A 25730-nucleotide genomic window follows, 5' to 3' on the forward strand; every position below is an offset into this window, starting at 1 on the left:
GCAGAGGGAGAAGCCTAAGGAGGGCTCTGGCTTTGTCTTTCATTTGGCTTTATAACTCCATTTTAAAGATGTGGAAAATGAGCGTAAGAAGGATGCTGATCAGGAAGAAGGTACGATCACAAGCTGAGGCAGTGGGGGGATGTGGTCGGTGATCAGGAGTCAGGAGTCCCCATTTCCCATCTTGCTGCTGCACTGGAGCAGTGTGAACTGGTACAACTTGCTTAGTTTCTCTTGGCTTCATATATCTTCACCTTTTAAACAAGAGTGTTGAGCTACCTGACTTCTAATAATCCTGAAATCCCATTCGGCCTCCCAGCATTTGATTCTACCCCAATTCTTCCATAATCTTACACTCCTTTCATATGACACCAGGTTAATGTCTTTTGGGTACTTGTGATGTCATAATTTCCCAGACCTCACCATTAGTATCAGACTTTATTTAGTAAGCTAAAACACTTCCTGAACCCAAAAACTCATGTCTACCCACTACCTCACTCATATTTTTATTAATAGCTTACTTACTTACCTTTTCCCTATCCATTGCTCTATACTTTCGTCTTTCACAGAAGTAGCTTCTACTCTTACCCTTATTAATTTTAACAATTACTTTTCTCAAGCAGTTGCCACATGAACCTAATTGAACCACTTTAGAAGCTAAGCAATTAATCATTAAAAATCAGGCCCAGAAATAACCCTCCTATACGGTTGGGAATGTAAATTGGTCCAGCCACTGTGAAAAGCAGTGTGGAGGTTTCCTATTTTAGAAAACTAAAAATAGGAAAACCGTATGACCCAGTGATTCTACTTCTAGGAATTTACCCAAAGAAAACAAAATCCCTGATTCAAAAAGACACGTGTACCCCTATATTTATCACTGCATAATTTTTAATAGCCAAATTATGGAAGCAATTTAAGTGTCCATCAATAGATGAATGGATAAAGAAGATGTAATATAAACAATGGAATATTAGTCATAAAAAAGAAAGAAATCCTGTCATTTGCAACAACATGGATGGACCTATAGGGTATTATGCTAAGTGAAATAAGCCAGGCAGAGAAAGACAAATAGCATATGATTTCACTTATTTGTAGAATCTAAAAACAAAGCAAAACAAAATGAATAAAACAGCAGTAGATTCATAGAGAAGTAACTGGTGGTTACCATGGGGGAATGATTGGGATGGTGGGGGAGATAAAAAGGCACAAAAATTCTCAGTCATATATAAGTTGGTCACAGGGAGGGTAGTACAGCATGGAGAATATAGCCAATGATTCTGTAACATCTTCCTATGTTGACAGATAGTAACTGCACTAGTAGGGGTGAGGATTTAATAGTATGAGTAACTGTTGCACCTCTGTGTTGTATTACTTGAAACCAATATAAGATTGTATTGTACGTCAATTATATTAAAAAAAAAAAAAGTCAGGCCCAGAATTCGAAGTAAATTGGATAAGAAGAAAGATGAGAATTATGCAGCCTAGCACCATGTAATTAATCTCATTTGCTTTACTTTTTCCTGGCCTTTTAAGGTTTTATAAGAGTGTGGAAGGGAATTATTGAAGCTGTATGATGTGGGGGAGGGCTGCAAAGAGTAAGGGGGGAAGATTTAGAAAGTTTTTCTTTTAGGTAATGTCCAGTTTCTGTAAACTGATTTTTAAAAAAAAGCCAGCAGCAGTTTTTAATGCTGATTCCACCAACCATATGAGAGTCAAGAAGCTAGGTTTAGCTTCCAGGACATGATGTGCCTGTTTCGTTGTAACCACACGTTTAGGCTTATCTTACATTGTTGGACTAATGTTCTTATTGCTGTGAGGTACAGTTAGTTCCAGCCTCAATCTGAGAGGATGGTGAGATGGGAGAAATGTGGAGATTTCACTGGTAGTAAATTCTCCACACATGTACGATCGTTTCTCAAGTAGCTGGGGAATGATTGTTTTTAACATAATCGGTACAGAGAACGTCCCTATGGATCAAATGCTCCCTAATTTATTATGCCTGTTTTATTTTAGTTGTCTGAGATAGATCATTTTTAATCTGGCCTTTTGCATAGGTATAGGTATTAGAGAGTTTAAGTGTCAAGGTTAGAACAAGAGAATCGGGTGAGGTTTTAAGGAGAAGTCTTGGCTGTCACTAGCCTTGTGTAGTGGTGCTTAATAAGTATTCATTACAGAATAAACCACTGAGATAAATAATGCCCAGAAGAAGTGATTATTTTTTCTCCTTGAAAATATTAAAGCATTAAATAGACTCATTTTTCAAGACTAACCAACCAAGATCAAATTTGTAGGCTGCTTATTTGAACATTACAGTCAGAAACATTTCTCAGCTCCCTTAATGGCCAGAAGTAACATTTCTCATGGTAATGAGAACCAGTGGCCTGGAAGAAAGCCAGCATTCAAAGATGTGTTTGAAATATACCATGTGCTCTTTCTTACTCATCTTCATATTTAGATGGTCACTGCTTGCTTTCCTTCAACATTGTTTTAGGTCCACCTGTTACTATTCAGACTGTGTCTGGGGTGAAAGGTGTTTACTTACAGTCTAGAAACAAAGAGTCCCCTCTTGGCTGATTTCCCTCTGCTAAGGGCTGGAGTTCTACAGCTGTATATCCCTGAAGCCCCATTTTTGGTTGGTGCTTAATAATAATTGTAGGATGAATATGTTTTTGTAACTTAAGCTTCATAAATGAAAGAGAATTGTATAGGTAAGCTAGGCAGCTTCTTGATGTCTTTGAGTCCAAATATTCTATGTTTCCTGTAAGCTGTAGATAAGCCAGCTAGGAAGTTTTGCTTGCTGAAGATTTTTTTTTCCCTAAGCAGTCCCACTAAATTTTCCTTTAAATTACACCACACAAAAAAAATGGTCATTTCCATATTACATTTTTTGTGAAGTCAATCTTAAGTGTCATCTCACAGGGTAAAAAGTATATTACATGTCCTAGTAAGACACCACCAACTCATGAGGTCACATGCCTTTGTACTTCAAGATCTAGGTGTGTGTGGAGTTCTAGTATGTCAGGAAGCAGAGTTCAGAGTTTTAGGAGAGTGGGGATTTTGGAGCCTAATTGTTGAATTCACCATCTTGTTCCACCATTCACTGATGTTGTCAACACGCAAGCCACTTTATTTTCTCTCAGTTTCCAAGTAGGAAAAAGAGAGTAGTAACAACCTCATAATTATGTACATTAATCAGTTAATATATGTGGAACATCTAGAACAACACCTGGTACATAGTAAATACCTAGTGAATGTTGGATATTATTATCACTCCCTACTTCCTATCTGTGCGACTTTGGTTAGTTACATTCTCTTGGTCATTGTTGGCTTACTTTTCAAATGAACCTAAGAATAACCTAATAATTACCTACTTCTAGCCAAGGGGCTTGGATTACATCACATCCAGGGACCCAAGCCTGGCCCCACTGTCCATGAAATTGTTTTGGTGTCTGTGGGTATTGCGAGGCTGAATCTATTTTGCAGAATAATTCTGCTCTGTGCTGTTGTGTAGAGGGCCAATAATCTCCTCCAGTTTATGTTCCATTTTGCCTAAATCTGCTCTGAGGATGCTTGGGAACTTATTATGGAGATCAGTAACTACTTATGGCTGATGAAATGAAGCCTCTCAGTTAAAAAGAGAAAACCATTAAATATGAGACACATCTCCTCCCCTCACCCATCTATGGGACGGTCTCTGTAGTTTTTAAGAAGACTGATCTTATGATCTGGTGTGACAATTCCTTTTTCCTCAGTCTTGCAGAAGCAGAAGTCTGATTTTTATCAATGGGCATTTTCTCTAGACTTGAAACTTGTTCCTATACTTAAGTGGCACCAATGAATTTTTCTGCATGTCATGGTGGCCTTTTGATTAAGTGTGCTCTGGTTAATGATCTCCAAATGTACTACAATCAGGAGCAAACAGGAAAGTATCCATTTAGACAGAAGATCAAATAAGGGATTAGAAAGTACTATCTTAACTTTACCATATTGGTTGATAGGATATATGTACCCTTTAGGTGCAAGGGTTCCTTTTGAACACATGGTTAGAAATGTATCAAATTTCTCACTATTAATATTTATTGGGAAATGATTCAAATTATCAGGGTGAGACCCACAGCATTCGCTGCTGCAGATAATGCAAGACTTGTTTTGCTTATTGGCTACAGCTCCTATTTTGCAAAATAAATTGCTGTTTGAGTGTTAACACTTGGGCTCATCTTGCATCGCTGCTCAAAGAGAGCCAGTGATTCCTATTAAGGCATGATTTACTATTAAGTCAGTTTGACTCTCCTGATCCAGCACAGTGCCTTGTCCATCCCAGGTGCTTACTAAATACCTGCTGATTGGACAGGATTTGAAAAACATTGAGACCTTCAGGTACAACCAGAAGCTGTCCCAAGAGGCAGCTATGCAGCTAGGAAACAGAGCTGCAACTTTTCCGTGTCCTTGGCTGCCAAGTTCCCAGCATATAATCAGAGTGTTGGAAACTACATTTAGCTGATGTTTGGTGATGTTTGTCTGTCCTGTTTTTGTTTTGGGCAAATTGGGTCTGTGATAACGACCTTTCAGATGTTTTGCCCTTTAGGGAAATGTGGTTCCTCAGAGACCTTTGATGAATTGAAAGGCAGGTTGTGTGTTAGTTACCTTGTATCATGTAAGGTTTCATTTAGTTGGTTGGATCACTGAAGCAGAGAGGGGTGCCCTTCAGCCACAAGGACTCCTAAGGAAGCCAGGAAGTCAGAGCTGCTGAGCAGAAGCCTGGATTTGGCACTGAAAGTGTTCAGGATAATCATTCTCTTTGTGCTGGGGCTGTTGACTCTGCCACCTAAGGCTGGAGGACACTGGGTGTGGTGGGCGTGCTTGCCAGAGTACCTGTTTGTAGAGCACTGAAACACTAGGGCAGAGCGAAAACAGCAGTAATCTGAAACCAGTCTTGTTGGTTTGCCGTCTCCAGCCCCAGCAGCTAAAATCTGCATTCCAGATGAAACCTGCAGGGAAGCGGAAGAAAGCATAAAAAAAAAAAAAAAAGCTTCAGGGCAGTGAATTAACTGTTTTTGAGAGTTCTGGGCATTTTGAGATCATCTCTTTCTTCATTTTTCTTTCTTGCTTTGGGCTTTCTAAGTGGCTGTTGATCTGTATGTGCTCTTAATCTTTTTGGCCTGGATGGCACGGGCTTCTGACTGTAATTTAGATGGCAAGAAAGGGTCCAAAAGAAGTATTTCAGTCATTTTCTGCAGATTAACTTTTGAGTCGCAGGGGTTGCTCCGTGGGGGTGGTTGGGGACTGTCAGGATCAGCTTGCGGGCTCAGCACTTTCAGGAGCCTCCCTTGCTCACCAATGAGGAAGTTGAAAGCCACCAGGAGATCGGCAGGCACTGGGGCGGGGCTGCTGGCGAAGTCCTGGGCTGGGATGACAGGGGGCAGGCTGACTTTCTCTACGACAAAAAGCCTTTTGTCACGGGAATAAATACGGAAGTCCCAGAGGATCAGCCTCCCCAGTCCGTGTGTAGGAAGGTGCACAGGCTCAGCTGCTTCTGGGCAAAAATCTCCACGGACTTTTTACAGTTGCCCTGGGTGCACCATCAGCGCTCAAACCGGAAGGGCAGCACGAGTGACCTAAAGAGACCCAGGGTGGCTGCCGGGGGGTGCCAAGAAGTCTGGCTGCTGGGTCCTGTTGCTCTCTGCCCTGTAAGTTAAGAGCCGATGAAGTGGATAAACTGAGAGAGCAGACGACAGGAACAGAAGTCAGAGCTTCCTGCCAGGGCTTTGCTGAGACATGGAGGACACTGGTAACCCTCTGAATGGCAGGGATGTCTCAGAACCAGAAAAACCTGAAGCTGGACTTGAAATGGCCCAGTCGATCCTGAGCAAGTTCTCTATGAAAACCCTATTGGGGTTTACGAGTAAATTGGAATCTGTGAAGCCTGAAGACAAAGATGCAGTGCTGAAAGCAGTCCACAGTTTAGTTGTGGATCCCATGCCTTGGCTGGAAGGTCCCAGCGATGGCTCAGATCGGCAGGAGGCAGTGGCCCGGGCTCTACCTGACCTTGGAAATGACGGGAAGATTGCAAGAGTGAAGATGGAGCCAGTGATGGAGATGGAGCCAGTGGCAGAGACGGAGCCAGAAGGAAGTCAGAGAACAACAGAGCCAAGGATTTCTCTCCCTGGTCAAGAGTGTCTTCCACTCCCTGCTTCGGATGTGAGCAGAGGCAATGCCATTTTGGTTCGTGGCACCCTCGTGACCACCACCAGTGATTCTGACTCTGATGAGGGTGACCAGAAGCCAGAAAAGGAAAGCAACACCGATGGCCCAGCATCCCCCAGTGTTGCTTTATTTGAGCCCTCTCAGGAGCCCAAAGAACAACCAGGAGACTCTAAGAGAAATATTATTACAGGGGAAGGGGGCAATACTGAGCTCTGTGCAGAAGGTCCTCAAGGGACCCCGCCTGAGATAAATAGCAAACCAGAACCTGGTGATGGTAGCCTCCAGACAGAGCACAGCGCCAGCCGTGGACAAGCTGGAGAAGAAGGTTCCGCTGTCCTACCTGCAGTACTAGACCAGAACGTGAGTGCCAGTGCCACCGAAAATGCCTCTTCTAAAAAAGAAGTCCTTGGAGAGAAGTCATTCCAGCTTCCAGCTTTTTTTAGTGGGCTTCGTGTGCTGAAGAAGGGAGCTACAGCTGAGGGAGGGGAGACCATCACTGAAATAAAACCAAAGAATGGGGCCCTGGCTTTGCTGAAATTGACCCAGCCTGTTCAGAAGTCCTTAATTCAGGCAGGGCCTCAAACAGGGAAGACTGGGGAGAAAACTGATGTGAAGGCCCCTCCTACTCTCCTGGAGCAGCTCTCCCAGCTGCTCAATATTGACGTGCCCAAAGAACTAAAGGCAGAAGACCCTGAGCAACCCGGAGAAGAAGAGATGGGCTTTGGTGCTGCCCAGGAGAGCCAGGGTGGTTCTGGAGAAGCCCAAGCCCAGGACAGGGAGGTCAAACCAAAGCCACCAGAGACTGCCCTCGAGGCCTTTAAAGCCTTATTTATCCGTCCCCCCAAAAAGGGGGCCACAGCCGACACCTCTGAACTAGAAGCTCTCAAGCGCAAGATGAGGCATGAGAAGGAGTCCCTAAGAGCTGTGTTTGAACGATCCAAGTCAAGGCCAGCGGATGGCCCCTCCGATTGCAAAAGCGTATGTAGAATTGGGCTTTGTGTTTATGTCATAAAATGTGATAGTGCTGTATTTCTTTTCAGGCACTCTGTCAAAGTGAATCCCAATTATTTATTGTTAGTGACTCTCTCCTAGGTAAAGATGATTATAATCAGCCTGCCCTTGTAAGGAGGATGGTGTTGGACAAAAGCATTTTCTTTCTTCCTTATCATTCTAGAGTGTTATAAGAGGAATATATGTAAAGATGTGAGGGTAGAAAGTTCTGAGATTAAACACTAATAGTAAATGATCTTATAAAATTAAGCAACATGATGAAGCAATATGAAAATACAGCCCAGATTGCCTTACCACTTAATTATACCTCTACGAAAACTATTTTTCCTTTGAAAGTCTGCCATTTGGCAAAATACGTGTTTGTGATATGATTAAAAAGTTCTGTGTTGGCTACAAGGCATCCTGCTTGAGTGCTGGATTTAGAAGGAGATCTGGGTTTTATATTTAACTTTGTCATTTGCTGGTTGGGTGACCTTGATCATCTCTGAGCCTCAGTCTCCTCACCAAAAAAGTGAAGAAAATAACCCTTATCATGGTGGTTGTAAAGGTTAAATGAAGTTAGCACATGGTAACATTCTTATTAACAGAAAGCTATTACTATTAAAATTCGGATAATTTATCAAGACTAACAAGCACCTGTCCAGTAGATAATGAAGGTTCATGAGAACAATGAATAGAATTTCTTGGTTATAGCAACTTGGCATACAATTTACCATTCCCTCCTGTATAGTTGATCAGTTAAAACATTAAAAACTTCAAAGTCTTTAAAAAAATTCTTAGTTTATAGTTAAACACAATATGGCATTCTCTTAGTTGTAAAAATCAACCCCTATAAAAATAGCTTGAATATGAAGGTCATTCATTACTTTTTTTTAAATGAAAGAAAAAGAATTGAAATTAGCAATGTGGAGTGCTTAGAGAAGTGTATCTTGGTCTATAGCTAATGTTCATGAAAAATGTGAAACTAGTCATTCTATTATAAATAACCTTGGCATTGGTTGGGACACATTTGTAAACATTACTGTAAATGTACTTGTTGTGGTTCATTTGTATATGGTCAGAGCTGTGATTTTTTTTCCCATAGTTATATAATAAAAATCACCTATTAAGAGTTGTATAATACTTGGCCTTGGGTAGTTGACTTATTTTCACCCCTCACTGATCAATTTACGTCTCTGGAAAAAGGTTGTACTGTAGTGAGGTGTTTCAATTACAGTGAAGGAGAGCATGTACAACTGGCCATTAAAATTAATTGTAGAGCTACCATGTTTGTTTTCAGGGATTAATTGACTCTGGCCACATTTCATTTAACTTACACTTTTCTTTACTCACTTTTCAACAGCCTGACCACAGCCCCACAGAGCAAGATGATAGGACTCCCGGCAGACTCCAGGCTGTCTGGCCACCTCCAAAGACAAAAGACACTGAAGAAAAAGTGGGATTGAAGTACACTGAAGCAGGTAATGTGAAAAGAAGTCAGGTACCTAGGAATTAATCTTTTGCTGCATTTAGTTCTGTGGCTTTTAGTTCTAGTTAAGTATTCTAGAATTTGAGTTTTGTTTCATTATAAAATGGAATGCTGAAGGCTTTTCTTTTTTTGAGTTTTATTGTTAAAGTGAACCCTCACAAATTTATCATTAACAAATCTTTACAGATGAAAGGTGAATACAGTGAAATGAATGAAGGTGGGGCAGGTGTGTAAAGTAGGAAAACCTTTGGGGAACTAATGAAAAAGGTAGATTACACATTCCTCAGGAAGCAGGTGGTTGGCCCTCATATAATGTGCGAGCTGGCAGCATTGCTGGAGGAAGAGAGTATGATTCTTCAGAGCTGTAATCGGATTTGTTGCTTGTCTTTGAGTAATGCTTTCTAGCTACAAGACCCTTGTGCAGAGTGAATGTACAGATACAGTATCAGTTACTCTTCCACTTTTGTTAGACAAAGCTTTATTTAATGCATGGCCAATAAAAGCAATCTAACTCTCTGGAAACCTTCCCAGGAGCTTTGCTTGAATATACTTAAATGGAATGAGAATCTAGATACCTTTACTCTTTAAGTGAAAGGCTCACATAAAAAAAAAAAAATGAGAGGATGGTTTATCTTAATTGTATATATGTGTGTCTGAATGCATCACTGATGAAACTGCTTTGTCTTCCTGATATTTGAAGATCACCTATACAGGCTTTTATTTTACTTGTTGTCTTAGGTATATGTGTATATTTAGATCAGTCTGTCTGGTTATAGAAAAGTATTTCTTTCAGCTCCTATTCATTGATCGAATACATGTATCAAAGTTTGGGTGGGTTTGTAATACGTGGGTTTTCGGCTATATAAAATCACTTCAATGATTGAGAATACAATTCATCTCAAGTTGGCAAATGAGTCTCGAGTTCTACAACCTGACTGCTTTTAACCTCCATTTATACAATTGCAAATTGCTGACTACCTAAGACATCAACTGCCTTAAAGCATTTTTCCTGCAGTTTGACTTAACACGATGAAAAGTATCATGGCCTCAGCGAAAATATACAGTAATGGTTTCAGCCTTCTTGCCTACATTTCAATTTTCCAAAATTGGGATGCTTGTAATTAAAATATGAACTACCTATCAAGTTATCTTATGATCTGGCACAGTTTGAACAATTTAAAGTACTGAAGCTTGCTTTAATGAAAGACTAGCATGCAGAGATCTTACTCTTCGTTTGTACTGGTGATCTTAGTCTCATCTCCACCAATATGTTGTGGCAGTCTTCCTTGTAATGGATCAGCATTTGTGGGAAATAAATGTCATAAATGGCTTTTCAGTCCACTTCAATAATATTTTGGGGTATTTATACCTCCACAGAGATTCCTTAAGTTTTTGTCCTCTTCCATTTCTAGATGCTCAGAGGAACAATGTAACTTCTTACTTCATCAGAGGCTTTCTCAGGCTCTCTTTTGACCTTCAATGTGTTCTCAGCTCTCTAAGGTCTTGGATAAGATGGGGGAAAGAGAGAGGAAGGAGTAAATAATGCCAGAGCTGTTGGGTGGGCTGTGACAGCACAATGACATGAAATAGAGGGCCAGCTTTTGTCTGGAGAAGACAGCTAGGTCCCTGGCCAGTTCCCGTGAATGGCCGTGCTGTGGCTTACTTACTGTGCCTGTTCTGATGCTCAGCTTCTTGAGAACTTTCTAGGTGCTCATTACTATACTGATATACTTTTGGGAGTATCAAAGAAGAAGAAGAAACTTATTTTTTTACCCCATTACTCAATACGAGCATATGGTTGCCTTGTCATTTATTGCTAATTTGGAAAAGTTAACATTTTCCTTGTGATTTTTTTTTCCTTAAAGTTTTGTTGAGAAAACTGGAGTCTTCTAAGCATATGGTTTATAGTTTAACACATTTTGTTGTATTTCCATTGGTTTCTATGACTTTAGGGCAACAGAAAATTTGCCACTCTGTAGGGAGCACAGAGACAAAAATTAAATCCAAGATATTTCAAGGTTTTTGAAGTTTTATGCTTTTATATTTTCAGTGCTCTTTATTTTCTTAGGGTATATTATTCATTAAATTAGTGAAATGGGAGGTCAAACTTTAGCCTTCATATTTCAAATATGCTGTTGGAATTCTGTGCCATCGACATCTAAGCCCAGCCCTTGGTAGAGCTGGGAAAGAGATGGCGTTTTTCTTCACGCATCCACACTGTCCTTGTGCTGTCATCAGCCACTTCGGACCTGCCACCACTTGGATTTCCCTTTACTGAGAGTTTGTCATCAGAGGATCTTTTACTGAAGGCTGAAGAGATCACTTAATACTCTAAACTCACTGTTAGTCAAGGATAAAAAGAAACAGCTGATGTAAGAGAACCTGTCCCTTTTAAACTATGGCTTTTGGATTCTTCGTAGCAATATGAGGGTAGCAGACTACTCTTGCTGGTGCCCACTGCCAGGGATGCTCTTTCCTGCACTCTCAAAGCCATCAGCATCATCCGTACCTGCTGACCCTGCAGCTCCTTCCCTTAGCATCTGAAGCCTTTGGCTTGCACGAGAGCTGCTGCTGTTCTGATCACACTGTGCCCACCATTGGGGCCAGCCAAGCTCTCAGAGCCTTGGTGATGTGCCAGTTGAGAGAAGCATCAGCACCTGCAGTGCTGTCACTCAGGAAACCTGCCATAGTTGCTGTTGTTGACCTCTACCACTCCTGGAGGGGCCCCAATGCTAATTCACTGTGCACTTGAAGTGCTTGAATTGTGCTGCTCAAATGAGAGAATCACTTTCTTCCACTTCTTGTGCTTTCCTACCATATCATCAGTGCCATTCTGCATTGTGTTTGGGAGGCCCCACAGCAGTTTTGAGTGAAAAGAGCATGTTTCCCCCTTTTCACTGGTATTGGGCTAAGCACAACCGGAGTGACAAGACCCTATGTTTTCAGAATTGTCTTTCCTCCTCTGAGTACAGGAGCAGCTATCGAAACTGGGGGAAGTTTGTGGACTGGCTTTGCTTTTTATTTGTATTTTTATTTTTTATTTTGGTATCATTAATCTACAATTACGTGAGCAATGTTATGGTTACTAGACTCCCCCCATCATCGAGTCCCCACCACATATACCCCATTATAGTCACTGCCAGTCTTTTTTGGGAGGAATCTTTTAGTGGGCTTCTCACGTCCTTAAATGGTTAATTAACTCTTGTTGACTCCATGCCTCTCTCCTGTGCTGCAGACCAGAAACATATGGGTGCGGTCAACTTGATTAGCTTTTGAAGCTTGGGGCTAAGTAAAACACAGTCACAGCCAAGTGAAAAGGTGTGCTGTAAAAACAGTGCAAGGGGAACCTAAGAGAAAAATGTCTACCTTTAAATTTGTAACAAAAACAATTTGTCTCACGAGGAATGGATAGCCAGTGTTCTCTTCTGTGCCTCTTCTAGTATGCTGTCCTGTATGTGGTCAGGGTGTACAAGGGTTAGTAACTTGCTCTTGAGGGGCAAGTCTTGAGGGGTTGGGGGCAAAAAAGACTGGAAAGCACAAGGATTTAGGTATCATAGTTAATATAGGGTTAAACTTTTGTATCTCAAACTTAAATTCCTCATATGAGGAAACCACATGAGGTCACTTTCTTCCATTTGCTTTGTGGAGTATAAATGCACTTAGCCTCATTTCTTCATTTCATAATTACACATATTATGGTAGCAATGAGGGTCTTGTCAAGAATCGGGATACACTCAAATTGGATGATTTGAGAGTGTATTAGAGACTCTACAAAGGTGTGGGCAGGGTTTAGGAAAGGCAGTAAGTGATGCAGCTGCACTCTGAGGCTAGTAGGGAGAAGCTTTCATTGCCCTAGACCTGAGGGGCCAAGGGTAGGAGAGGCTACTGGGGAGACTCAGAACTTCAGAGGAAGGCTGAGTGGTATGGGGAGGGCAGCCCAATAGGAGCTGTGCCCTTCAGTAGAGGGAAGCGTTCAACCCGAGCAGGAGGGAGCTGGGGGAATAAATACCCATATCTCTTCTGCTCTCTGATCTCTCACTATTGCTCCCATTGGCCAGACCCAAAGAGAAGTCAGAGGCCTGGGAGCCACTCCATGCCACCCCTTGCCACCCCTTTAGGCCAGGCAACAGGGCTCAGAATAGGGCACAAAAGAGGGGAGAACAGACCTGAAGAGGCAAATAAAAGATGCCCAGCATGATTACATTGCCAAAGGATTCCAAGTGAAAGAGGGTTCTAAAGAACGCCAGTCTGCTTGGAGAAGAATTGGCATATACCTACCTTGTTATACCTGACCACCCGGGTACTAACAGTGGCATAAAGAAAAATTCTTATTTTTTATCCTGTGGGAGGGTTGTTTTCTCCTTGAATCAGTTCATAGAAAATGTAATGGCTGTCATTCAGAGCTTTGCTCTGTAGATACCCCTTTCACTCTAATAGAGAAGCTTTGTTTACTGATCTCAGAGAATATTCCATAAGTTTTAAATGTTTCTTTAGATTAAAAAATAATACATTTGGGAAATAACCAGAAACAACACAAAGCAAATAAACTTTCTGTAGTTCTGTTTTATAGGAAAACCATTGCCAATGTTTTGAATGATAGGCCTATGTGAATTTAATACTTAAATTTTTTTGGTTGGACTGTACACACTGCTTTTCACAGTTGAAAACATGACTATCTTTGATTTTTTTTACTACATTTTAACAATGATTGGAGAGATTTAGTTTTTTTCAAGTAATAAATATAGAAATAATGCTATAAATATTATTATTTATAAATGTTTTTATTTTAGGTAAAATTCCTTGTGGTTGAATTGCTACATATAAGGGTATATGCCCCTATAAGGTTTTCGATACATGTTAATTACAAAAGTTAATTTTTTATCTTAAGATACTCAGTGTGAAAATGATGCTGGGGTTCTTGTTCATGGAGTGGAAGAATGAACTTAGCAAACACTCAAGGTAGGAGAGTCAGGCAGAGGCTTTCATTTAGAGCAGAAGGGAGAGGACAGAGCTTTTGGCTCACCCAGGAGGGGACAAGAGAGCCCTGGGGGTGGTGTTGTCTAGAGGTTTTATTGGTGGTTGAGAGACAAAGGGCTAGGGATGTATACCTGCTAAGTGATCTCAAAATGTATATCTTTGAGGAGACATTAAGTTTCTTATTAGTCTTCCCAGTTATTTATGAGAAATTTACTGCTCTGATTTCCTCCCATGATAGCAGCTTCCTGGTCTGGGAGCATTATCACTCAAGACTGCCTGCTTTGCTCCCAAGGTGGGCTGAGTTATTGTCTGTTTGTTAAAGAGTATGTTAAGAAAGTTACCTTTTAACAAATCGGGTTTTAAAATGCAATCTTATTTTCAAGATGGAATCCTTCCTGTTCGTTTTGGGCTTGCTTGTTAAAGTGCCCAGGTGGCAAATCACTTGACTAGGACTGGAGGAAGAAAAGCAGCAGAAAAATAAGCTGGGCCCCCCAGCAGGCCAAAGCAAATCCCACAATGGATTTTATCTTGCTTTGTTTTTTCCAGAGGCCCTCACCTACTCTGTCTAAACCCATGGTCCCTGTATCAAAAGCATAATAATTTAAAACACTGAACATATTTTTCCTTCTTTATCATTTGCTTTTAATTCTGCTTATATTTCCCAGTATATAGAAGTTAAGATATAGAAGTTAAGACTTATATGGTCAAATCTATCCTCATTGTATAACTTTTTTTTTTGGTTTAAAAAAAACTCAAAGATCATCTGTATTTTCAAATTTCTTCAATGATTTCTTTCTACCTCTTCCTTTTCTCTCATTTCAGTTCATGCCAAGAATAATTTGTTTTTGGTGCACAGCTTGAGGTAGAGATCTAAGACAAAAAGTTTTTTCTTAGTTACTAATTTTACAGCAGGCTTCTGGAGTAATTATTCCTGTCTGTGCCAGGTTTGGTACCATTTGGGGTATTTCTGTTCTCTTTGTGTTTGTACTTTGTATCAGTATCTTAAGTAATTGCAGCATTACATCTCAGATTCTGTTCAAGTTTTCATGCATACTTTAAAAAAATGTTTCTGGCTTTCCTATGATTTATTCCAGAAAACCTTCATTTACTTGGTTAAGTTTCGAAAGGATCCCTTTAGGATTTTTATGGGAATTGTATTAACTTGTAAGTTAATGGTGAAGGTTGGAATGAGAATTGAGATCTTTAAAGTGCTTAGTATTTCCACTCAGGGATACAGTTTATGAAGCAATTTGAATTTTCTTTTTTGAATCTGTATTTTGAAACTTTGAATCTGTACTTTGAAACTAAATATGTATCTCCTGTATTTTTTTCTAGATATATTCCCAGGCACATTATTTTTAAAATACATGATATGAATTTATATCTTGTGATTTGCTTATTTTTCCTAAAGTCAAATGGATTAAGAATGTAGCAACTCACACACCCTGCCTCCTCTGTAGATTTTGCACCCAAGGCCAGGCTGAGTGAAGGACACATTGGGACTGACTGATCTCAGAGGTACCTTCCTTCAGTTTTACTCTCACAAGTGATTCTTAATATTCTGAGACTCCTTTAAAAATCTAACAGTGATAGAAAGCTATGGAAGGAGACACTACAGTTAATTTTGCATGTTTCAGACTCTCCCCCAACCCCCACCCCAGGTTTGGAGGAAGAACCTTTGTTGCAAATGTCTAGCCCAGAGCTGAGCTCCCTGTCCTGTTCATCTCCCATTTGGTATTATGGCAGATGGCCTGACTAAAACATCTCATTTTTCAGTAAGGAATTTAAAAAGCATACTATCATGGTGTGTGCCTCGGCATCCTGAGAGAAAATAAAGTTAATGTTTGTGAGGTTAAAATGGTGCCTTTTGGGGGAACTGGCAATGACTTAATTACGTATGGAAGGAAGGAGAAAAAAGTACAAAGTACAAAGAAGAAAAGTGTCATGTTTTCTGTAACAAAATGAACTGTGCATATCTGGTTTCTCTTCCAAAGTGCATCTGGAAAAGCTCTTCTCTCCACTGGCTGTACCTCAGAGCTGGGCCGGGGGCTGGTATACAGCTGCCCTGCCAAGTGAGAGCACAGGCTTTTGTAGAAAAGAGAACCTAGCACTGGGCATCATGGGTGTTGTGAGTGAGCAGGCCGCCAATGCGTGTGGCATCTCTTGGGGCTCATGCACGCCACCCAGAACCTTGGAGTATTTCAGGAACATTCCTATTTAAAGTATTTTGGATCAGATAGAGACACAACTTAATAAAGATCCACCTACTGTCTGGTTTGTATCTAAGCTAGGTTCCCATGGCTATAAAGTGATAGAACTGTTCGCCTCCCTTCCTGGTGAGTCAGACATCCTTGTCTACCAGCCAGGGAGAGCTATAAATATCTTAGAATATGTTATTGGCCTACTGTACTTTTCAAAACATCTCCACTCATAGCTAACACGCTGCTTCAGCCATGAATGGTTTTTCCTTGAACAGTCATGTGTCTTAACAGATTATTCTGAGTCCTTTTGTGGTCTAGGCAATAGGTTTGTTCATTGTATTTTTCATGGGACTTTGTGACATTACCATCACTTGTGTGGAATTATGGTGATAATCCAGAAATTGGAAGCTGTACAGACTACAGACCAGGAAACCCTCTGATTTTGTGGTAGAAAGGGGGTATACTGGGAAACTAGAGGTGACACGAATGTGTCATGCTTCCTCTTATGGTATAGCTGGGAGCTGTGGGAAGCGAGATTGAATTCCCACAGCCCAAACAGGATCTAGTGGTTGATATCAAGCAGAGGGAATCCTGAAAGGTGGAATAGCAACTCAGAACTCACATGTTGTGTTCCAGGAAATAGCAGTTAAAGTCTTAGCTCAGGCAAGTAGAAGCAAGAGATTAAAACATAGCAGCTGATATTTTAGAATAGTAAACAAAGCTGCATGTATCTTAGAAATCATTTAGCTTATCTATTCATCTGAGAGCCAGAGAGATTATGACTTACTGAAAGATACATGTAATTAATAAGAGAGCTGAAAATACAGTTGGAAGAGAAGAATGGTACAATCAAGCTGGGGAGGGGTTGGAGTGTGATGGATTTTTTTTTGTTTCCTGCCAGGAAACCAATATTTAAAGATCTGGCAAGGAAAACACAGGTAAAGGAGCACTTAAGAACTATGTTGGTTATAAAAATAACTTACTATGGGACTTGAGTCAGTCTGACTATTAAGTGAGAGCATAGAGTACCGTATCAGCTCGCCAGACACAACCACAGAAACTGACCAGGTCACTTTATGCTGCCTTTTTGACTTGTAAAAATTAAGAATACCATTAAACCCTTTTTTTTTCAATGCTCCTGAGGCTCACTTAAGCAATTTAAAGCAAATAAAGATGCTCCTGATTTGTGGATTCTTGTGAAGTTCATGTGGAGCTCATTGTTGGGCCATAGTTTGAATGCTAAAGTGCATGCATGCATGTTTCATTTTAGGAGATACATAAACAAATACTTTATTTTAATGGCTATATTTTTTCAGTAGTTTTACTGTCTTAGAGTAAATAAAGTGAGCACTCTGGCCCAGTTTTAGGTTTCCTTCAGGGAGATGAGAATGAACTTTGTGCTATATCCTATGCTACACTTTTACAAATACCTCCTTTCAAAATCTTTATTCTCAAAATATATACTTAGGAGGCCCCATTTCCTTCTCTCCCCCAAGTCTTCATCTGTTGCCAGTGTTCTCTCTGGATGCTCAACCAAGTGGCCACTTGACGTCCCGGCTTCGGCGTCTGTGCCCCTCAGCCCTCACCACCGCACCTCTTCCCTTGCAGCCCCATGGGCTTCCTTCCTCTTGCCTCATTGTGCTCACAGCTGTCAACTAGCTCAGTAAAGAAAGAGCATTCCTTCAGATCCCTTCTCCAGAGAAAGCAACTGGAAAATTATAAAATTTTTTTCCTCTTCTGTAGAAGGAACAAATTATTGTATTTCTGAGAAATACCTAAACACAAAGTTTTACTATCTATGCTCTCGAGCATCCCTGTCCATCCCTAGTAAAGAAAGGAACTGAATGAAGGAATGAGAACATAAGATGAGAAAGGTAGAAAAGTGGCTCAGAGAGAAAGGAAAATTGCATCAGGGAAACTCGAGGGTGCACTCATTTGGAATTACCTTTACCACAGCTTACATGGGTTTAACCATCAAATTGACTTGAATTTGAGGCTTGGCACTCTCCTATATTAGCTGTGACCCAAGTCAATATTTTCACCTATAAAAATAAGGACTGATAATTTAAATAGTATAAAGATAAAATGAGATGACTTGTAGTTCAATGTCAATATTCTCACCTATAAAAATAAGGACTGATAATTTAAATAGTATAAAGATAAAATGAGATGACTTGTAGTTCAATGCCATCAAAGTTGACTTTTTTAAAATTAGCTTTTATTGAAGTATACATATGGAAAATTGCTCGTATTTCAAGTACATAACCCTATAAATTGTAACAAAGTGACTTGTAACTACCATATGAATCAAGAAATAATACATTACCTACATCCCATAAGCTTCCATCTTGCCCCCTTCCAATCACCACAATTTCCCATTTCCTCAAAAGAAACCGTGGTGCTGACTTGTATTACTACAGATTAGTTTCATTTGCTTTTGACTTAATATGATGGCTGGCTTCTTTCCTTCAACATTATGGTTGGAAGAAGCAAACGTGGTTGAATGACCTATAATTTTCATTTGCTTTTAACTTAATATGGTGTCTGCCTTCTTTCCTTTGACATATGCTTGGGCAAGTGGTTGAATGACCTAGAGTTTATTTATTTTCATTGTCCTATAAGATTCCATTGTATGAATATATCACACTTTATCTCTCCATTCTAATGATTGTGGTACTGGTTTTGTCCCTAGTTTGGACTGTTATATGTTGGTGTAAACTTTCTTGTACCTGTCTTTTGGTACCATAGGAACACACTTCTCCTGGGTGTATACTTGGGAGTGGACTTGCTGATCATAAGCTACATTTGTATTCAATTTTAATAGTTTTCCAAAGTGATGGTATCAGTTTATAGCCTCATCACCAGCACCTCACAGTTCTGGTTGCTCCAGAATCTTTGACAACATTTGGCGTGGTTGTTTTTTCTATTTGGAGCCAGTCTGGTTTTAACTGATCTTTCCTGACCAGGTACTTTTTCATGTTTATTGGCCAGGGGATACCCTTTTTTTGTCAAGTTCTTGTTCAGGTTGCTTGTCCAGTTTGAATAAATTGTCCATATTTTATTATTTTGTAGAGGAACTTTTTAATATGTTAGATATGAGCCCTTTGGTTAGTTGTGTTGGGAGTATTTTCTTCCACTCGTGTGTTGTCTTTTAACTCTTAATGGTGCCTTTCGATCAATAGAAATTCTCAGTTTTACTGCAACCAATCTTCTTGCTATGGTTAGGGCATTTTGAACCTTCTTAAAATAATATTTCCCTAGCTCAGTTATGAAAATACTCTTAAATTACCTTAAAAAGGCATTAGTATTCTTTTGTCAGCTAGAGTTGTAAATATTGGGTATTGATTGGTGTGTATGAGTTGAATTGGAATCAGGTTTGTTTTCCCATCCAGGTTTACCTAAACTTATAACAATTTAACATTGTCTTAATGACTGTAATTCCATACTAATAAGTCATGCTATTGGAGTGTGTCCTCTTACTTTGGTAATTCTCAGCTCTTTGTATTTCCATTTGCATTGTAGAATTTTTATGAATTTTGACTATGATTTTGATCAGTTTTGACATTATGACTTTGATTGCACTGACATTTTTTATAATATCGAATTTTTAATTCTATGAGCATAGTATATCTTTCCATAAATAAAATACTTATTTGAACATAGTCTACTCTAATTTCTCTCAGTGCTTATAGTTTTCTTTGTAGAGGTTTTATACAATTTCCTTTAAATTTAAATTCCTAAATATTGTAAAATTCTTGATGCAATTGCAAATTTTTTAAAAACTCTAGTTTCTCGATTTTTTTGTTAGATAGAAAACCCCTCATCCCCATATTGAGCATGTATTCAACTTTATATCTTACAAACTTGCTACCATGTAGTTTTATTATTTTGGGAAAAATAAGGAGATATTTACCTGACAGTACATACAGAACATTTCATTCACTCTCTTTTTCTTTCTAATGGCTCCATAGTACCCAATAAAATAGTAAATGTTACTTACTGAATTATTCCCTTATTGATGGATCTTTTAATCACTTAGAATCATTCACTGTTGCAAACAATGCTTTAATGAAATTGTTGTACATCTGTTTTGTGCATATCTGTGAATACTTTGATAGAATAGGAGCAGAATTGCTGTTAGAGTCCTTCCCCTTTTAACTGCTGGTAGATACTATTGCTCTCTCAAAATATTGAATCAATTAGTGCTAAACTAAAACAAGAATGTCCATTACTTCATCATTAATCATTTAATTTATGCCCATATAATGGTTAAAAATTGCATACTACTGTTAATTTGTGTTTCTCTAATACTAGCATGGTTGGACATCTTTTTATTTTCTTTTGTGACTTGCTTGTTAGTGTTCTTTGTCCCCATGTAACTTGGATCATCAGTCTTTATTACTGATTTGCAGATGCTTTTTATATATTAAGGAAATTAGCCTTTTGAGTATTATATATTGCAACCTTAGTCTCCAGCTTGCCACATCTTTTACCTCCTGTTTTTTATTATATGGAGACTTTGTTCATATAGTCATATCTTTTATGGATTTGTTGTTGATCTTAAGGAAGCCTTCCCTAACCTAAATTTTAACAGTATGTATATTTTCACAATACATATGTTTAGATTTTTTTATTTAATCTTGCATTTGCTTTTGTATGTGATATACATGAGGATGTGTTAAGTATGGCAATGTGCTGTAATGATTAGGGATCTTGAGCTATGGAACCTAATGTCATGGAGTCACTTTTAGGCATCATTAGTTACTGAAGCAATTTAATTACCTAGCAAGTAACTGGGCTAAAGTTCCTTATTTATGTAAAAAAAAAAAGTTTTTAATTGATGAAATAATGTTTTTTAAAAGAATATAGCACAGTGTCTGCTACACTTATGAAGCAAAGTAATCTAAGCTGCCCTTAGTTTTGTTTTTCCCAGATTGATAACTACTTGCCCTGACACCATTTAATAAATGGTTAGTTCTTCCTCTGTGGATATGGAGTGCCAACTCTCACATATATAAATTCCTTCCTTTATGCTGACCTATTTCTAGATCATTTAATATTTTTTTTGGTATGTTTATTGAGACCTTGTGCCAATTTTATGTCTTTGAAGTTGATGTAGTTTTGAAGTTACTGAAATATCTGGCAATTAAATCATCTCAATTACTTCTTTTCCCTCTAGATTTTGTTTGGGTAGTTGTACACATACACACTCATATATGAAGGGGCCTGCTAATACTGAGTCTTCCCATGCAGGAACAAAATTTATCTTTCTAGCTATTCAGGATTTCTTTAATGATCTTCAGTAAAGTTGTACAGTTTTCTGAGAGTTGGTACACATTTAGTTTCTGCATATTTGGTAATAAATGGGGTTCATTTTTCATTATGTTTTTATGCTGGGTTTGTTGGTATAGCAAAGTGATCAATTTTTCATGTTTGTAATTCTGACTTTATACATTAGTTATAATTCTTGAGAGCCTTGGGTTATTTATTATTGTTTTTTTTTGGTAGACAAATCATGACAATTTATGTTACTTTTTATTGTAAATTATATATAACCCACCATCTTAACCACTGATTTTTTTCTTTATTCATTTGAAACGTTTATTCACACTTTGTATGTGTAGTGCATTATGGCTTGCATAATGCGTAAATAGTTGTTAACCACTTCTAAATACAGTTCAGTAGCTTTAAGTATATTCAAGTTATGCAGTGAATCTCTAGAACTTTTTCATCTTGCAAAACTGAAACTGTACCTATTAACTCCCCATTTCCCCTCTACCCCCCAGACCCTGGCAACCACCATTCTACTTTTTGATTCTATGAATTTGACTACTCTAGGTATTTCATATAAGTGGAATCATGTAGTATTTGTTATTTTCTGACTGGCTTATTTCACTTAGCATAGTGTCTTCAAGATTCATCCATGTTGCAACATGTATCTGAGTTTCCTTCTTAAGGTTGAATAGTTATATTCCGTTGTGTATACATACCACACTTTGTTCAAGTATTCTTCCATCAATGAACACTTGGGTTGCTTCTACTTTTTGGTTATTGTCAGTAATGCTGTTGTGAACATGGGTGTACAAATGTCTCCTTGAGACTGCTTTTAATTCTTTTGGGTGTATGTCAAGAAGTGGATTGCTGGATCATATGCTTATACTTTTCTTTTTGAGGAATATCCATATTGTTTTCTATTACTGCTCACCACTTTATACACCCATGAGCAGTACCCAAGAATTCCAGTTTTCCACATTCTTGCCAACACTTGTTATTTTCTGGGGTTTTTGTTTTTTAATAATAGCCACCTGAATTGATGTGAACTACTATCTTATTGTGGTTTTGAGTTGCATTTCTGTAATGAGTGATGCTGAATGCTTTTCATGTGCTTATTAGTCACTTGTGTATCTTCTTTGGACAAATGTCTTCAAATCCTTTGCCCATTCTTAATTGAGTTTTTAACATTAAAGAATACATAAATTGTTACCTGTCCCTTTGCTAGTCCCAGCTTATTGCTTAGGACCTCCAAAGCTAAGCTGGAAAAGTAGTGAATCATAGACATCCTAAGTTATTTCTGAATTTTATAGACTTCTTTCTGATGTTTTGAAGTTAAGCATTATATTGGTCAGAGCTTTTTGGTCAAAAACCTTTATCAGGTTAAAGAACATTCTTTATAGAGCTGAGCTTCTAAGTGTTGATATAACAAAAAGTAGTTTGACTTTAATATATTAGGGGTATATTTATTGAACTGACCATGTGATTTTCTTTAATCTGATTAGTGATTATATTTCAGATTTATTATTATGGAACCATCCTTACATTCTTGAAATAGTCCTATTTGTTGTGATGAGGTGCTGAATTTGATTTGCTGATTTTTCTGATCATTTTAAATAGGAAAAGTTTTAGCTAAAAATAATGAATTCTGTGAATTCAAGGTAAAGGAAACTATGCAAACATTTTATATATTTTAAGTAGCAAAGTATGGAGTGACACCACAGCAGAGAACTAGATTTGTTAAAATAGAAACGACAACCAAATGGTTTTCATATCTGCCCCTTAATGTTAAGATTCCTTCTTCAGTGTACCACCAATTAAGACAAGTAAAAGTGAACTTTGAAAAAAAGCTGCTATTGTATGTTGAGCTACATGGCACAGCTTGAATGACTCGTAGGGGATTTCCCTTGACTTAGGACACGTTTTATTTTATGTTGTAATCTTAGAAGTTGCAGGTAAATGGCCATGACATCAGAGTTACTGATGCTTCTAGGTCTTATCCAACTCTTAATAACATCTAGCACATTATTAGTATCTAATTCACTGATGTTATTAATCTCACTATTATAAATTATAATTCATTCACCAGGCAAATATTTACTGAACATTTTCTATGTATTGGTGTGTATGATAGATGCTTGGAACACAAAGTTAAATAAAACAAGATCCTTATACTCAAGCGATGCATGGTTTTTTGTGTTTCATTTTTGGTGGAGGACTGGGAAGTAGGTGGCAGGAAGTAGGGTGGGGAAAGGTGAAATGTACACAAATAAGTGCAATAAAACATTCCAATGCTCCAATTGAAGGATGTGTAGCATATAGAACAAAAAGAAGAAGTATAATCAATACCATCTAAAGAAATCAGGACAGGCCTCCTGAGCAGACTTGAATGACCATAGGTTGGTTAAGTCAGGTAGAGGCAAGGTGGACCAAAGGTGCAGGAGCAAGTCAGAGCAGGACTTGTTTGAAGAACTGTAAGTAGTTTATTATTGTGATTGATTGATATGGTATCATATCAATGGTATAATGTCTGTAGCTTTGAGGAGGTCAGATCTTGGAGGGAGAGAAATTATATGGCATGCCATGCTAAGGATCTTAAGCTGTAAACAATGGGGGGAGCCATCGAAAGGTTCTAGGCAGGGGAATAACTGGACCAAAAATGAGTTTTGTAAGGATGATTATGGTCTGGGAGGGAGGTGAGTGATGCTGTGGGGAAATAGGAAGACCAATTTGGAGTTCCTTGTAGTGATTCAGAGGAGAGAGAGAAGCAGTGATTTCTATTTTCTTGTGGACAGATACATAACAATATCTTTATTCATGATAGTGATAATGTAATCATAGTTAATAAAAATCATACATACTCTTGGTTTCATTTTAGGTGATGGCTTATACTGTTTGTTAAGCCTATTCCCAGGGCTATAAGAAGAATAAGATGAGATGATTTGAATTTAAATTCTTATTTCTTTGTCCAGACTGGGATGAATGTAGGAGTTAATAGTGTTATTATGTTAATGGATTACCCAATCTGTGGATAAAATAAGTGTTCACCTCTAGGTCTATGTGCCTGTAATGAACTCACATAAAACCAGTTTCAAAAACCAGTTTACCTCAATTAATATTCTCAACAATCTATTTCTATTTTTAACTGTAAGTAATTATCATGTTTGCAACACTCAGACAGAATAATCCACTGCCATCCTACCCAGATGTCTGTATGATGAGCCACTTACTTCATGAGGACAGACTCCACGTGTTCCTTCCCAGCCAACAAACTCAATATCATAGTTTTCAAACTTGGAAACTGTTCACCTCTGCTTTTTTTTTTCTTTCAAATTCTACCCATCGTCCCCCAGTTCCAGTGTCACTTCCTTTAGAGAGTCCACGATTCTTCCACCTCTCATGAGAGCCTTTCTAAATTCCTTGGCCACTGGTTCTGCCTGTGATAGGTCTCTTAGTGTGGAATTTTTATATAAATTTTATATTGTTAAACATTTTATGTGTTAGTTTTATCCCCCACTCCAAATTTTCTGAATCTTCGGTGGGAGAAGAAAATAATCTGGGGAGCCTGTCAATTCAGCTATTTGGAGCCAGACTCCAATGAATCTGCCTTTTTCCCAAGATGTATTTTGGATATATTACTACATTAGCAGTCCTCCAACTGGGAACACATGAGGACCTGCCTAGGGATACAGTGGGGAGACATGGATAATTTTGAGGAGATTAACTTTCCAAATCCTTAGCTTTCATTAGTACTCGTAATTTAAATGGACCTTTCATCCACCTTATAAACAAAAGACATTAAGTCTCACCTATTCCAAATCTTGCTACAACTTGCTCAGGTGTAAAAACCTCCAGGGTGTCAAAGAAAGGATAATTCCAAATAATAGCGTTTGGGAAGCCTTCTTTATTAGAGCACCAAAAACGTCTGTCCTACCCATTCCAGTAAGAGATACATTTCCAATTAAATTTTAATTTAATAATGATCACATTTTAATGTATTTTCATAGGTTAGGTAGTAATAAACTTTTTTATAACTCAGTCTAGAAGTAAACTTAAAACTAAAATTTCTGTGATCACAGAAAACTTTTTAAAATATAATTATTTTTATGTTTGTATTCCATGGACATGAGAACGTGAATAATAATTAGGCATTCAAGCACAAAACTGTATTACGTTTGGATGAACCCTGTTTAAAATAAGAGTTTTAGATGATGAACCATGTAAAATTTCTGAGTGTTAAAACAGAGTTCTCACCCCTTTTCAAAGATAAAGCTAAGAGGCGAAGCATGATATTAGATATTAGCTACATTTAAAAGAGTGTAATAGTTTTGTTTTAAGAGATCAATATTCATTAATTCCCCAGAATTGTCCTTTACAGTTGTTTAAACGTATAGTGAAAAATTTTATATTTCAGTTTTAAAATGTGTAAAGAGTATTTTTTTTAGAAAAATACTGCATCAGAATTACCTGTGACCATGTTCAAAAGGTAGATGACTGGGTCTGATCCAGGAATAATAATGTGCATGATAATAGCTGACATTTATTTAGTTTTGGGTGCCAAAGCAAGTGAAAGTGGTAGCTGAGTTCTGCAAAACATGTCA

General features: G+C 38.4%; 1 protein-coding gene across 9 annotated transcripts in view; it reads left to right on the top strand.

The window, feature by feature from the left end:
• The window catches only part of FMN1 (formin 1), a 410926-nt gene that overhangs the window by 130314 nt on the left and 254882 nt on the right, over window positions 1–25730 (top strand). For 8 of the 9 annotated variants that reach the window (XM_073211578.1, XM_017655899.3, XM_073211579.1 and 5 more), the window contains one exon: window positions 8555–8672. In XM_073211578.1, coding sequence (XP_073067679.1) covers window positions 8555–8672 — 118 coding nt within the window. Of the gene's footprint in view, window positions 1–5297; window positions 7180–8554; window positions 8673–25730 lie in introns of those variants that run through there. The other variant, XM_017655898.3, reaches the window with a different exon arrangement.

Source organism: Manis javanica, chromosome 8 (assembly GCF_040802235.1).
Source record: "Manis javanica isolate MJ-LG chromosome 8, MJ_LKY, whole genome shotgun sequence".
In the NCBI taxonomy this organism is placed as follows: Eukaryota; Metazoa; Chordata; class Mammalia; order Pholidota; family Manidae; genus Manis; species Manis javanica.